The sequence below is a fragment of the Vulpes vulpes genome, chromosome 7, assembly GCF_048418805.1.
Source record: "Vulpes vulpes isolate BD-2025 chromosome 7, VulVul3, whole genome shotgun sequence".
In the NCBI taxonomy this organism is placed as follows: Eukaryota; Metazoa; Chordata; class Mammalia; order Carnivora; family Canidae; genus Vulpes; species Vulpes vulpes.
The window spans coordinates 45,663,510-45,676,084 of NC_132786.1; the positions used below are offsets into that span (position 1 = coordinate 45,663,510).

Here is a 12,575-nt window from a genome sequence, read left to right on the forward strand (position 1 = left end):
CACTATAACCACACTCACTACTTAATGTGCTTATACCAAACTCTGACCCTACACACCAGTGGAACTGCCTTCCTCTGCTCTCCCCTCCCCAACCCAAGTCACACTCGCCTCAGTCCCAGCACAGTGGTTCACTTCCCCTAAAAGACTGGCTCAAACCCCTTCTCACACTGGGTCTCCCCACTTGGGAGTTTGACACAGCTTCTGTTCCAGCTGTAGTGGCAACAGTCTCATTTCACAAACAGACCAAAACACATCCAATTAAAACTAGCTACAATTAGGCCAGGGACCAAACACTGCCCACAAACGAAGAGAGTCCCTACAGATAAGTGGCCTGACAGAAAGAGTGGCCAGGACACAAAAACAGAGCACAGGCAGCACACAGTGGAGACACTCCCAGAAGCACCAGGCCTTCGGGAACAAGAAACACTGCATGGCAAGGCACTATAGGACCTCTTCTTCATAAGGCCATTTTTCGCAAGAACAGGAGATACTGACTTTTCCAACATACAGAAATAGTCACAGAGACTTGGATAAAATAAGACAGAGAAACTTATTCCAAATGAAAGAACAGGGTAATAAGGCCATGGCCAGAGATCTAAGTGAAGCACATATAAGTAACATGCCTGATAGAGAATTTAAAGTAATAATCATAAGGATGCTAACTGGACTTGAGAAAAGTGGAAGACATGAATGGGACCCTTAACACAGATATAAAGAAAAATAAAGCAGAAATAAAGAATACAATAAATGAAATGATAAATACACTGATGAAATGAACATTAGAATTAAAGAAGCAGAAAAATGAATTAGTAATCTAGAAGACAGACTAATGGAAAATAACCAAGATGAACAAGGGAGCAAAATTATGCAACACAAGAATAGATTTAGGGAACAGAGTGACTCTATCAAGGGTAATAACATTCAGAGTATAGGACTCCAAAAAGAATGAGAAAGAGAGGGTAGAAAATTTATTTGAAGAAATAATAGCTGAAAACGTCCCTAATCTGGAAAAGAAAACATATCTAGATTCAGAAAGCACAGAAAACTCCCATCAAAATCAACAAAAGCAGACTCCCACCAGGATGTACTGTAATTAATTTGGCAAAATATAGTGATACAAAAAAAAAAAAGTTAAAAACATGAAGACAAAAGAAGACAATAATTTACAAGGAAAAATCATAAGGCTAGCAAAAATTTTTCAGCAGAAACTTTCAAACATAGAAGAAAGTTGCATGATATATTCAAAGTGCAGAATGGGAAAAATCTGCAGCCAAGAATACTCTCTCTAGCAAGGCTATCATTCAGAATAGAAGGACACATAAAGAAAAGCTTAAGGGGTTCGTGACTATTAAGCCAGCCCTGCAAGAAATATTAGAGGGGGCTCTTTGAATAGAAAGACTAAAAGTGACAGTATAAAGGTCGGAAAAACAAAAACAATAAAAATTAATATTTCTGTAAAAAATCAGTCAAGGAACTCACTGATGTAGGATGGGATGTAGTAAAGTAAAGGGATGTAGGATATAACAACATATACCTAGAATGGGGAGGAGAGGAGGAAGGAACAGATTCAGACATAAATCACCATCAATTTAATACACACTGCCATATATGCAGAGGAGGTTACATACAAAACCTCCTTTTGTATATAACAACCCATTTGTTATATGCAAAATGGGAATTATATATCAAAAACCAGTAATAAACATGCAAAGGATAAAGATAAAGAAATCCAGATACATCACTAAAGAATATCAGCAAATCATGAAAGAGAGAACTACAAGAAACAATCAGATAAAAACTTCAGAAACAAGCATAAAACAAATAATAAAATGACAGTAAATACATATCTATCGCTAATTGCTTTGAATATAAATAGACTAAATGCTTCAATCAAAAGACACAGGGTGACAGAATGGGTAAAAAAGAAAAAACCAAGACCCATTTAAAAACTGCCTACAAAAAAAATAAAATAAAAACTGCCTACAAGAGACTCATTTTAGACTTAAAGACACCTGCAGATTGAAAGTAAGGGAATGGACAAATATCTATCATGAAAATGGATGTCAAAAGAAAGCCAGAGTAGTAATACTTATATAAGACAAATTAAGAGTTTAAAACAAAGACTGACAAGAGACAGAGAAGGACACTATATAATCATAAAGGGGACAATCCAACAAGAAAATATAACAATTGCACATATTTTTGCACCTGAATACACAAAACAGTTGATAACAAACACAAAGGAACTAATCAATAATAATAATAATAGGGGACTTTAACAGCTCACACTGACAGACCATCTAAACAGAAAATCAACAAGTAAATAATAGCTTTGAATGACATGCTGAAACAGATGGATTTAACAGATATATTTAGAACATTCCATCCTAAAACAGAAGAATACACATTATTTTTCAAGTGCACATGGAACATTTTTCATGATAGATCACATATTACCTCATAAAACAAGCCTCAACAAATTCAAGATGATCAAAGTCATACCATGATCTTTTCTGACCACGACACTATGAAACTTGTAGTCAATCACAAGACAAATCTGGAAAGAGCACACATACACAGAGGTTAAGTAACATGCTATTAAACAATAAATGGGTCAACAGTCAAATAAGAGAAAAAAATGAAGTACAAGGAAATATAAATGAAAACGAATACAAAACGGCTCAAAGCTTTTGGAATGCAGCAAAAACAGTTCTAAAATGAAGGTTTACAGCAATACAGGCCTACATCAAGAAGCAAGAAAAGTCTCTAACTACCTAACCTTTCACCTAAAGGAGCTAGAAAAAGAAAACAAACAAAACCTAAAACCAGCAGAAGGAAGGAAATAATAATGATTAAAGCAAAAATAAATGATATAAAAACTGAAAACAAACCAATGGATCATTGAAATCAGGTGCTGGTTCTTTGAAAAAAAATCAATAAAATAGATAAACCTCTAACCAGACTTATCAAGGAAAAAAAAAAAAAGAGAAAGAATTCACATAAATAAAATCACAAATGAGATAGGAGAAATAACATCACAGAAACACAATTACAGAAGAATATTATGAAAATATTATGAAAAACTATATGCCAACAAATTGGATAATCTAGAAGAAATGAATATATTCCTAGAAATATAGAAACTACCAAAGATGACACAGGAAGAAATGCAAAATACATACAGCATAAACATACAGATAACCAGCAAAGAAACTGAATTAATAATCAAAAACTCCCAACAAAAAAAGTCCAATACCAGATGGCTTCACAGGGAATTCTATCAAATACTTAAAGAAGCATTACTATCTATTCTCAAACTATTCCAAAAAATAGAAGAGGAAGTAAAACTTCCATATTCATTCTATGAAGCCAGCATTTACCCTGGTATCAAACCAGATAAACCACACACCCCGCCCCAAAAGAACTCCAGGCCAATACACATAATGAACACAGATGCCCAAAATCTTCAACAAAGTATTGTAAGCTAGATCCAACAAGTCATTAAAAAAAAAAAAATCACTCACCATGATCTAGTAGGATTTATTCCTGGGTTGCAGGAGTGTTCCAATATTCACAAATCAATTACGTGATACATCACATCAATAACAGAAAGGATAAGAACCATATGAACATTTCAACAGACACAGAAAAAGCATATGACCAAGTACAACATCCACCCATGATAAAAACCCTCAACAAAGTAGGTTCAGAGGGAACATACCTCAACACAACAAAGGACGTACGTGAAAAACCCACAGCTCACATCACCCTTAATGGGCAAAAACCCATTTTTTCCCCCCTCGGGTCAGGAATGAGACAAGGATGTCCAGTCTCATCATATTTATTCCACATAGTACTGGAAGTTCTAGCCATAAATCTCAGACAACAAAAAAGTAGAACTAAAAGGCACCCAAATTGGTAAGGAAAAAGTAAAATTTTCAGTTTATATACTATGTAGAGGAAACCCAAAAGACTCCAGCAAAAAAAAAAAAAAACTGCTAGAACTGATTAATGAATTTAGTAAAGTTGCAGGATATAAAAATCAATCTACAGAAATCTATTGCATTTGTATACACCAATAATGAAGTAGCAGAATGAAAAATTAAGAAAACTATCCGAAGTGCACAACACCCAAAATAAGAAGATACTTGGGAATACAGGTAACTAAAGAGGGAAAGGCCTACACTCTGAAAACTAAACAACACTGATGAAAGAAACTGAAGAAGACACAAAGAAATGGAAAGATATTCCATGCTCATGGATTGGACAGAGAAATACTGTTAAGATATCTATACTACCCAAAGCAATCTACATTTTTAAATGCAACCTCTATCAAAATACCAAGAGCATCTTTCACAGAACTAGAACAAAGGATTCTAAAATTTGTATATTACCATAAAAGACCCTGAATAGCCAAAGGACTCATGACAAAGAGGAGTAAAGTTGGAGGCACTACAAGTTATATTACATTCGCAGACCTCAAGTTCTACTACAAAGCCGTAGTAATCAAATGCTATAATACTGGCACAAACACACACACACACACACACACACACACACACACATCAATGGAAAAGAATAGAAAACCCAGAATTAAACGCACAACTGTATGGTTAATTCATCTTCAACAAAGCAGGAAAAAATATCAAATGAGAAAAAGACAGCTTCCTCAATAAATGGTGCTGGGAAAACTGGACAGCAACATGCAAAAGAATGAAACTGGACCACTTTCTTACTCCATACACAAAAATAAATTCAAGATGGATTAAAGGCCTAAATGTGAGACCTTGAAACCATAAAAATCCTCAAAGAAAAAAAACATAGGCAGTAACTTCTTTGACATTGGATTAAACAAGTTTTTTCTTCATTTGTCTCCTGAGACAAAGGGAAGCAAAAATAAAAAATAAACTATTGGGACTACATCAAAATAACAGCTTCTGCACAGTGAAAAAACAATCAACAAAATTAAAAGTCAACCTACAAAACGGGAGAAGATATTTGCAAGTGATATATCTGATAAAGGGTTAGTATCCAAAATATTTAAAGTACTCAAACAACTCGACACCCGCCCCCAAAATAATCTTACTAAAAAAATGGGCAGAAGACATGAACAGACATTTTCCAAAGCAGACATAGAGACGGCCAACAGACACATGAAAAGATGCTCATCATTACTTACCATCAATGAAATGCAAATCAAAACTACAATGATATATCACCTCACACCTGTCAGAATGGCTAACATTGACAACATAAGAAACAACCGGTATTGTCAAGGATGTGGGGAAAAAGGAACCCTCATGCACTGCTGGTGGGAATGCAAACTGGCACAGCCACTGTGGAAAACAGTATGGAGGTTCCTCAAAAAATTAAAAACAGAACTACCCTATGATCCAGTAATCGCACTAACTGGGTATTTACCCAAAGAATACAAAAACACTAATTCAAGGGAAAACATGCACCCCAATATATATATATATATATATATCCCCCAATGTTTTATAGCAGCATTATTTACAGTAGCCAAGATATGGAAGCAGCCCAAGTGTCTGATGAATGGATAAGGAAGTTGTGGTATATACACAAAATGGAATATCATTCAGCAAAAAAAGAATGTAATCTTGCCATTTGCAACAACATGGAGTTAAAAGAGTATTATGCTAAGCAAAATGAGTCAGAGAAAGACAAATACCATATGATTTCACTTATATGTGGAGTTTAAGAAACAAAAGAGCAAAGGGGGGAAAGGTCAAATCAAGAAGCACTCTTAATTATAGAGAACAAGCTGATGGTTATGGGGGGAGGGGTGGATTAAGGGCACTGGTGATGAGCACCGGGTGATGTATGGAAATGATGAATCACTATATTGTAGAGCTGAAACTAATATTATGTATGTTAAGTAACTAAACTTAAAAACAACAAGGGACACCTGGGTGGCTCATTCAGTTTCCCCTGAGGTCATGGTCTCTGGCTCATGGGATCAAGCCCCATGTTGGGCTCCATGCTCAGCGTGGAATTGGCTGCTTGAGATGATCTCTTCTCCCTCTGCCCCTCCCCCAGTCTCATGAGCACTCTCTCTTTCTAAAATAAATCTTAAAAAAAGAAAAAGACAACAATAGGGGTGCCTGGGTGGCTCAGTCTATTAAGTGTCTGCCTTTAGCCTAGGTCATGATCCCCGGGTCCTGGGATCAAGTTCCGTGTTGCTCAGCTTCTCCCTCTCTCTCTGCCCCTCCGCTGCTTGTGCTAGCTCTTTCTTAGATAAGTAAAGAAATAAAATCTATTAAAAAAAATTACAACATATAACTGCAATGGAGGGCACTACTCTAAGTTCACCAGTCCTTGTTTAGCAATGTTATAAATGGACACTGAAGGGTAGTCCTGGTAGCTCAGCGGTTTAGCGCCGCCTTCAGCCCAAGGTGGGATCCTGGAAACCCGGGATCGAATCCCACATCGGGCTCCCGGTGCATGGAGCCTGCTTCTCCCTCTGCCTGTGTCTCTGCCTCTCTCTCTCTCTCTGTGACTATCATAAAAAAAAAAAAAAAAAAAAAAAATGTGATTTAATTCATAAAAATCCAATTTACTGAATTTCACGTTATCAGGAACTTTAACTTCATGTTCAGGATACAAGGCCCATCTCCATCAGGGACCGAGAGTTACACAACCGGTGACAGAAGCAGTCTCCAGAGCTCCAGCCCAGCTTCCTTCCCCTGCTCTCTTACACAGTTTCCCACCGAAACAGCAATAAAACCAAAGTCTCAATTCCTAAATAGGGAGGGGCACCTGGGGGGGCTCAGTGGTTGAGCATCTGCCTGTGGCTCAGAGCGGGACCCCGGGTCCCGGGATCAAGTCCTGTATCAGGCTTCTCCCTCTGCCTACGTCTCTGCCTCTCTCTCGGTCTCTCATGAATAAATAAATAAAATCTTTTAAAACAAATAATCCCTAATAGGGAACAATCTCCATTTCCTTCAGGGCTTTTGATGATCACTATAATCAACTCAGCAAGCAGTGCAATGTAATAATGCTCATGTCATCCTAATAATTATATCTGCACAACGTGGGTACAAAAGCCAATATAAAAATCTAACGACAAGGCATATTTCTTTCTTTTTTTTTTTTTTAAGATTTTATTTTGGGATGCCTGGGTGGCTAAGCAGTTTAGCCCCTGCGTTTGGCCCAGGGTGTGATCCTGGAACCCTGGGATCGAGTCCCGCATTGGGCAATAAATAAAATCTTTAAAAAAACAAAAGTAAACTAAAAGCACTAAATAAAATCTTAGAAAAAAATTAATAGTCATACATCTATTATTTTAGAGAAAAAGAATGGCTGATTTTTTTTAAAGATTTTATTTATTCATGAGAGACACAGAGAGAGAGAGAGGCAGAGACACACACAGGCAGAGGGAGAAGCAGGCTCCATGCAGGGAGCCTGACATGGGACTCGATCCTGGGTCTTCAGGATCAGGCCCTGGGCCCAAGGTGGCGCTAACTGCTGAGCCACCCAGGGATCCCAACAAGGCATATTTCTTATGAGACAATGTGAGGGATGTTAAAAGTGCTCTGTCAAGACTTAGGAGAAAAGTCCACCTGCCCCAGAGGGGACAGTAGCCTTGCCATCCTGTATGTGGTAGTCTGAGGCCAATAAAACACTGTGCTAGAATAATCCTGGCAGCAATAAACAAACATGAAGTATAGGCATAACATCGACACAGAATCTGGCTGAAAGAGTAAAGGGTAAACGTGATTGAGATTTTTAAAGGTAGCATCATAAAACCAGGCTATTTCAGGAGCTCTAAAGGTTTTAATGCCACAGTCATTTTAAACAAAAAGGTTAGATTTGGGGGTAGAGTGGAGACAGCTGCATTCTCACCGTCAAGGGAGTTTTCGATGAGGGACGACAGCTTCAAAATCTATGTAGAGACTTGAAATGGAATTACAACAAGCTCATTTGTTATTTAAAGTTTCTTACTATCTCCAAATTTAACTATACACAGTTTTAATAATAGACAACCTTATCAAGACAGGTAAAAATTTAAATACCTGATAGGTAAAGATTATAAATAGGTGATAGAGGTTTATGTAGTTGGCTTAGCATATCATGCTACTCTATCACAGGGGAAAAGCAACCAACTTCGAATCTCAAGATCTTTCACCTGCTCTCTCATTTTTGCTTCGCAGGACCAGAGGAAGTGGTGAAAATCTAATGTTCCCTGCGTACAACAGAGCAGACACACACCTATTGAGTAAGGCATGTTTTTGCACATATAAGAAACTCCAATGAGCAAGCAGTTTGTTTCCTGACCTTTGATGGGATGGAACTCTATTAAATTAGGAACATTTAGGTAAAAGGAATAGGAATAAACTTCCATGAGGGCTGGAACCTTTGTATCTATCACTAACTCATTAACAGCATCTGGAACAGAATCTGGCACACAGTAGTCATGCAATATTTGTTAACTAAGTGAATAGATTATATCTGTGTGTCCCTTCCTTTATGGTACCTGGGGAAAGCAGATGCACTAAAATAATATTGGGCAGGCAGGAAGAGAGGGGGTGTATGTGGTTCTTGGAAACTTAGTAAAAATCACTGTTAATAAAAGCTCACACTTTGTATGAGAAGTTGATGCATAAAAATAAGTTTGACTCAGCAATTAATTACTGAGCCATTATGTTTCATTCTCAGAATCTGCTCAGATTTATGACTGACAACAGTCATCACTCTCACTCCGATTCCTTTCCTTCTCCTCATGCCTCAGCCTACATCAGCTTATTTTCTGCTCTCAACACTGCTCAGGCCAAGGTGACCATGACCAATGACCTCCAACTGCCATGTATAACATACCTGGCATCTCAAAGGCATCCGACACAGGGAGAACCTGCTCCACTCTCTCCTCGGAGCTTCTGCAACACTCACTCTTCCACCCTGGCTGCTGCTTTAAACTTTGCCATTTCTTCTCTCCCCTTAATCTTTGCCTGTCCTCTTCTCTTTCTATGTCATCCATCTGCTCAATGTTCACTTTCTCCAGTGGCTTTAAGTAGCATGCCTGCGACGCCCATCTCCCTCTTCTGAGCTGCAGTCCCAACAGCCTCCTGGATATCCTGGTGCAACTGGAAATTCAATATAACCAGAATAAAAACAATCTTCATTCTTTCACCACAATTTTTCCCTTCTTGTGTTCCCTTGCAGTGATGCTGACATTTGGCCAACTAAGCACTTGAGAAAGTCAGCTGTCCCCCATCCTCACCCAATCCTTCCTTCTGCTCGTTCCAAACTTTTTCTAGAACCATCCACTTCTCTCTCTCTCTCTCTCTCTCTCTCTCTCTCTCCATTGCACTGTTTTCTCCCCCAGACTAGTCTCCTTATATCCACCTTTGCTCCCTTTAACTTCTGATCTTTTTAATGTGAAAAGGTCCAGAGCCTTGGATGACACAGTCTTCATCTCCCACTTCAGATACTTCTTGTGGCCACCTCTGCCACCACCATCATTTAGTAGGTCTTTTGATAAAATGGGTAATTAAGAATGACTCAGGAAGACCTTAAAACATGCTGTATTGTGAAAAGCCTCAAACACAAAACCCACAGACATTCCAAATCAAATAATTTGTTTGTAATTTAAAGTCATCCTCATTGTTCACATTTATCAAAAGTAGTTTTGAAATATCTTTTGTTACTATGTGGATACACACAATTTACCATATGATTCAAAGTGCAAAACTGCTTATTCTTTTCAGAGAATGAGGTCACAATACTTCTGTGAACTTTCAAAGGTTTCTTTCAGACAGAATTTTCCAGATTAATGAAATATTTTAAAAAGCCCAGCACAAGGGAGTCCAAATTTTTATCCTCCCAGTGGAGATGTTAAAAAACAAACAAAACCCCATGTACATAAAAGAAAAAAAACACCTTAAAAAGAAAAATTGAAAAGCCACAAAATTAGAACAGATAGCATTCTAAATTAATAATTTTGGCTTTATGCCCTCATTTTTCTCATTTAGGACTTATAAAAACAGCTTCCCAACGCCTAGACTAGATTTTGACAACCACTATTCTAGATAAGAACTATTATCTTGTTGTTCTAAAGATGGCTTTTTAAAAACTCGTGCAGAAAATGCCAAAGAAGGAAAAATAAATGTACCCCCGACCCCTGAAACTGTTCAGAGGTTCACAATTAGACCCCAATATTATTACGCACTGGTATAACACATTCAGGCCACTTTTGATCTCATGTTGGCTATAATCAATTTCAAAAAATACCTCAGTTTACTTTGAAACATGATAAAATGAAACAAATCTACTTCATGATTCTGTTTAAGCACAAAAACAAGGGTATTGTGCAACCCACAAAATGCCAAACACCCCCTTCTCTTGCTAAACGAATGTTTCTTCTTTACTCAATCACAGAATTGCCCCACCTCCTGAAAGTATCCAATGTAGAGCAAACCTCCTATTCCTTAGACCTATCCCCAATCACACAATCAAAGTCCAAATTATGAAATAGGTTTTGCCAAATGCCCTTTTACTGAGAGGCCCTACAATTGCCCATGGTGTGCGTTCTTTCCCACTGCAAAGAGTAATAAACCCGATTTGTTCAACTACGTGTGTTTTCTGGTGGCCTCTGACTGAAGGGCCCCTATGGTATCAAAGTATTAAATTCTTTTAAAATTCTCAAGATCCCAACCACTTTACAGCATATGAATTCCCTATACACACTAAAGCAAACACTTTCTTTGTACACTCTTCCAATTCTTGTCCACGAGTGTATACCGCATATTTTTCTGTTACTAAAATCACTGTAATACCATTTTATTATGTTTTTATTTAACAGTCTATCAATTTTATTGAATGAATAATATCCCACCATGATTTCATTCTTAGATCATGTCTCCTTAGAAAAATAAAAAGAGAAGGAAATGCCTGTCAATAGCCTACCTAAGCTTTTCAAAACCACCCTCATCACATCTCAGGTCAGATGAGATGCCTTCTTTGGCATTTTCTGCATATTCATCTGATCTGCTGGCAAAGAGAAATGGAGTCTTACTGCTTTTAAAGAAGAGAATTATGAAAGAGCACCAAACTAAGTGTCCAGAGGCCTGAGTTTAGGCAAGCTTCAGTAAGCAGTAGTGTGACCTCTGGCTAGACATTTTCCCACTGAGTCTACTTCCTTCTCTGGCTGGTCCCTCACTGTCCCTTGCAGTTACCAAGTCTGAGTTCCTGTGACTTACTTCCTTTTGGGGAAAGAGCCACGGGACAGGAGTTCCCATGACTCTGGGGCTAAGGCCACAGCAGCCACCTCGGGGCCTGTCTGGGCGGCTCCCACCGCCCTGGATGGGGACGCCTGGGCTTTCCTCTGGGACTTCAGGAGCCTCGTCTCCTTGGGCACCCGGTCACCCGGCAGAGAATGCCACAGTCGTCAGGCTTCTCTGAGGTGTGTAACGAGTCCCCGGGAACTCGTTCTTAGCAGTTCAGGATGCGCGGGCCTGGAACTGGTAAAAACAAGCGCGATCGCTCGCATTTGGGGGTGTGCAAGTCCCAATCAGCATTTTGCGGAGATGAGGGTTTCCCCGAAAGGCCTTCTTGTCCCGGCCCGTGTGGAATGAGGCGGGACCGGGTCCAGGGGGACGGGGTCCAGCGGGACGGGGTCCAGCGGTCGGCCGCGCACCCCCCGCACCTGCGCCTCCTCCGCACCTGCGCCGCCTCCGCGCCCCCTGCGCCCCCCGCCCGCACCTGCGCCCCCCGTCCGCACCTGCGCCTCCTCCGCGCCCGCACCTGCGCCTCCTCCGCGCCCGCACCTGCGCCCCCCCCCGCCCGCACTCACCGGCGGCGCCTGCTGCGCGGAGGCGCAGGTGACAGCCGCGGCCGCGAGGACCAGCGCTACCCGGCTCCAGCCCAGCATGGTCCCAGCCGCGAGGCCGCGCCGCAGCACACCGCCGACGGGGCGAGGACACCACCTGGGCTCGGAGCAGGCCGCGCCCCGCCGCCGCGTGACCTGCGACGCGGGACCGCACCAAGCGGGGCGGAGCGGGGACCGGAGGGCCCGGGGCGCGGGGTGCGGGCAGGGCGGGGCTCCTCGGCGGGGCGCCGGGGCGGCGGGCGGGGGGACGCGCAGCAAGGGGCGAGGAGCCCGGGGCTCGGCGGGCGCGCGGCCTTGGGACGCGGGGCTCAGCCCCTAGGGCTTCCCCCTCCCGGGGCAGTGGTTGGGCCGAGCCCGAGCCCCAGCCCCGCCCCGGGGGGTGGAGCTCCGGAACTTTTCCCGGGTCGTGCCCCCTGGCGGTCCGCAGCCTCCGCCGAGCCTCCTCCGCTCGGCCCGGGGCGGGGGGGGTCCCCCTGGGCTCTGGGCCCGGCGCCCCTTGTGCAACGTCTGCAAGCGGCCCGGGCGAGGCGTGCGCCAGGCCACCCCGTGCGGAGGCGCGGAACGGACCCAGCTCGCCAGAGGCTCAAGACGCGGCGGCGTAACGCGCGACCCCGACGCGCCTTTGCCGAGTGAGCCTGTGGGTCCCGATCGTGGAGCCACTGGACCGGCCCGGGTGTTAGGGGCAGGAGGGGAGGTTTCGGGGACCTAATCCCCCCGGACACTGCGA

At 41.7% G+C, this 12,575-nt stretch overlaps 2 protein-coding genes across 3 annotated transcripts in view; both read right to left on the minus strand.

Moving 5' to 3' along the window:
• Positions 1-12,178, minus strand: part of ASAH1 (N-acylsphingosine amidohydrolase 1) — a 47,494-nt gene extending 35,316 nt beyond the window's left edge. Inside the window, exons 1-2 of one of the 2 annotated variants that reach the window (XM_072763693.1) lie at positions 11,813-12,003; positions 8,839-9,104 (exon numbers count right to left, since the gene is read on the minus strand). In XM_072763693.1, coding sequence (XP_072619794.1) covers positions 8,839-8,856 — 18 coding nt within the window. In that variant the 5' untranslated portion in view covers positions 8,857-9,104; positions 11,813-12,003. Of the gene's footprint in view, positions 1-8,838; positions 9,105-11,812 lie in introns of both variants that reach the window. The other variant, XM_072763692.1, reaches the window with a different exon arrangement.
• Positions 1-12,575, minus strand: part of FRG1 (FSHD region gene 1) — a 128,999-nt gene that overhangs the window by 80,861 nt on the left and 35,563 nt on the right. The gene's annotated exons all lie outside the window — the stretch shown is intronic.